General features: G+C 63.9%; 1 protein-coding gene across 1 annotated transcript in view; it reads right to left on the bottom strand.

Annotated features, from left to right (window-relative positions):
- The window catches only part of MNEG_2373 (hypothetical protein), a gene marked incomplete at both ends in the record, with an annotated part of 6,931 nt that overhangs the window by 3,860 nt on the left and 1,035 nt on the right, over window positions 1-2,036 (bottom strand). The window contains 5 exons of the mRNA XM_014049148.1: window positions 283-403; window positions 733-788; window positions 985-1,164; window positions 1,535-1,655; window positions 1,974-2,029. Of these exons, the coding sequence (XP_013904602.1) occupies window positions 283-403; window positions 733-788; window positions 985-1,164; window positions 1,535-1,655; window positions 1,974-2,029 (534 nt within the window). The remainder of the gene's footprint in view (window positions 1-282; window positions 404-732; window positions 789-984; window positions 1,165-1,534; window positions 1,656-1,973; window positions 2,030-2,036) is intronic.

The following is a 2,036-nucleotide window of genomic DNA, read 5'->3' as shown; positions in this document are numbered from 1 at the left end:
GGACAAGGGCATGTGGGGTGTGTGGGGTGCGCGGAAGCGACAGGTGATTTCGTCATCAGTGTGCGGTGGTGCGGTGATGTTATGTGCGTAGGGTTCATGCATTGTGCCGATGATGTGGCGGCTGGCTGGCCCGGCCTGGCCAGCCCTGGGTTCTTGAGGTCAGAGACACGCAAAGATATAGGGCTGTGGTGTGACGCACCGCTTGATAGTTTCTGAAGGATCACTACCCCCACAGCTCTGGTGCATCCTGCAACCTCAAAATCTGCAACCTCAGTAGCGCACCTTCTCCGCGTTGTAAGCCCGATCGAGGCGCCCCGGTGCCGCACGGAAGCCGGCGAGCAGGTCTGCGCGCGAGTTGGACTTGGCGCACCACCAGTGGGTCGCGGGCGCCTTGCCGTCGTAGCTGGGGTTGGGGCGAGGTTGGAGTGGTGGGTTTTGTAAAGAGGAGGGGTGGGACTCATGTGCGCAGGATCACGGGCCCGAACACCAAGCAATGATGTGTCGCTTGGCATTTGGGGGCTTGTTCCCGCGCAAGTAGGACACAGGGGGGCAGGAGCTCGCCTTGTGGCAGGGCAGTGTGCGCGGGGGAGAGGGGCGTCCCGCGACAGCCATAGCAGCATGCAGGGCTCAGACTAGCCCTTGAACAAGATTCTGTTGGACACCTCAATCCGGCGGGCAAGGGAAGCTTGGGCAGGCGGGGTGCGTGGGAGGCGGGGCGCGCGGGCGGCTCACGTGAAGCCGTCGACGGTGACGAATGAGCGGTTGTTGACTGTCACCTTCCCGGCCACCTGGCATGTTTGCAGGTGGTATGGCGGGCACGTGAGGCAGTGCGGTGCCGATCGTCGAGCCGGTGGGGCGGCCGATGATGGAGATGATGGCGGTGATGGCGGTGATGGCAGTGGGCTTTGATGCGGGGCGGGGGGCCAGGCACTCTGCAGGCACTGCGGGCTCGGCACATGGTTGCCACCCCACGGCGCCACTCACATCGTGCGCCAAGCTGGACAGCTTTCCTGTGAAGCCCGCAAAGGCGAAAGCCGGTGCTGCGGCGGCGGCGGCGGGCGTGATGGTGACGTCACCAAAGTTGGCCTTGGCCGTCTCGCACCACACGGCCAGCACGCGGCAGTTTGTGGAGAAGTCGACCTGGGGGACGAGCGACAGCTGGACCTGCGGGGCGGCCAGGAGGGGCGCAGCGGGTGCATCAGGGGGTGTGAGGTGCCGGCGCTACGTAAAGGGGGGGGGCATGCAGGGACGAGGCAGGGACGGGGCGTGCGGAGTGTGTGGGAGTGACAGGACTCGATTCCGTCAGTGTGCGGTGGTGCTGCGATGTCATGTACGCTGGGTTCATGCAATCTGCCGATGATATGGCGGCTTGCTGGCCCGGCTTGGCCAGCTCTGGGTTCTTGATGTCACAAGCACGCACAGGTATAGGGCGGTGGTGTTACACACCGCTTGATTGGTTATGATGGATCACCGCCCCACAGCTGTGGTGCATCCGGCAGTATTCTTAACACCTGCAACCTGGCCAGCAGCGCACCTTCTCCGCGTTGTAAGCCCGATCAAGGCGCGCTGGTGCCGCGCGGAAGCCGACGAGCAGGTCTGCGCGCGAGTTGGACTTGGCGCACCACCAGTGGGTCGCGGGCGCCTTGCCGTCGTAGCTGGGGTTGGGGTGAGGTTGCGGTGGTGGTTTTTGAGAAGAGGAGGAGTGGGACTGATGTGCGCAGGATCACGGGCCCAGATACCAAGCAATGGTGTTTCGTTTGGCAATTCGGGGCTTTGATCCAGCGCAAGAAGGACACAGGGCGGCAGGAGCTCGCCTTGTGGCGGGGCAACGTGCGTATGCGGCGGAGAGGGGCGTGCCGCGACAGCCATAGCAGCATGCAGGGCTCAGACTAGCCCTTGAACAAGATTCTGTTGGGCATCTCAATCGGGCGGACAAGGGAAGCTTGGGCAGGCGGGGCGCGCGCGGGGCTCACGTGAAGCCCGCGATGGTGATGGATGAGCGGTTGTTGACTGTCACCTTCCCGGCCACCTGGCAT

Source organism: Monoraphidium neglectum (assembly GCF_000611645.1).
Source record: "Monoraphidium neglectum strain SAG 48.87 unplaced genomic scaffold scaffold00267, whole genome shotgun sequence".
Lineage (NCBI taxonomy): Eukaryota > Viridiplantae > Chlorophyta > Chlorophyceae > Sphaeropleales > Selenastraceae > Monoraphidium > Monoraphidium neglectum.
Note: the sequence above shows the minus strand (reverse complement) of the source record. Positions and strands in the feature narration are given on the sequence as shown.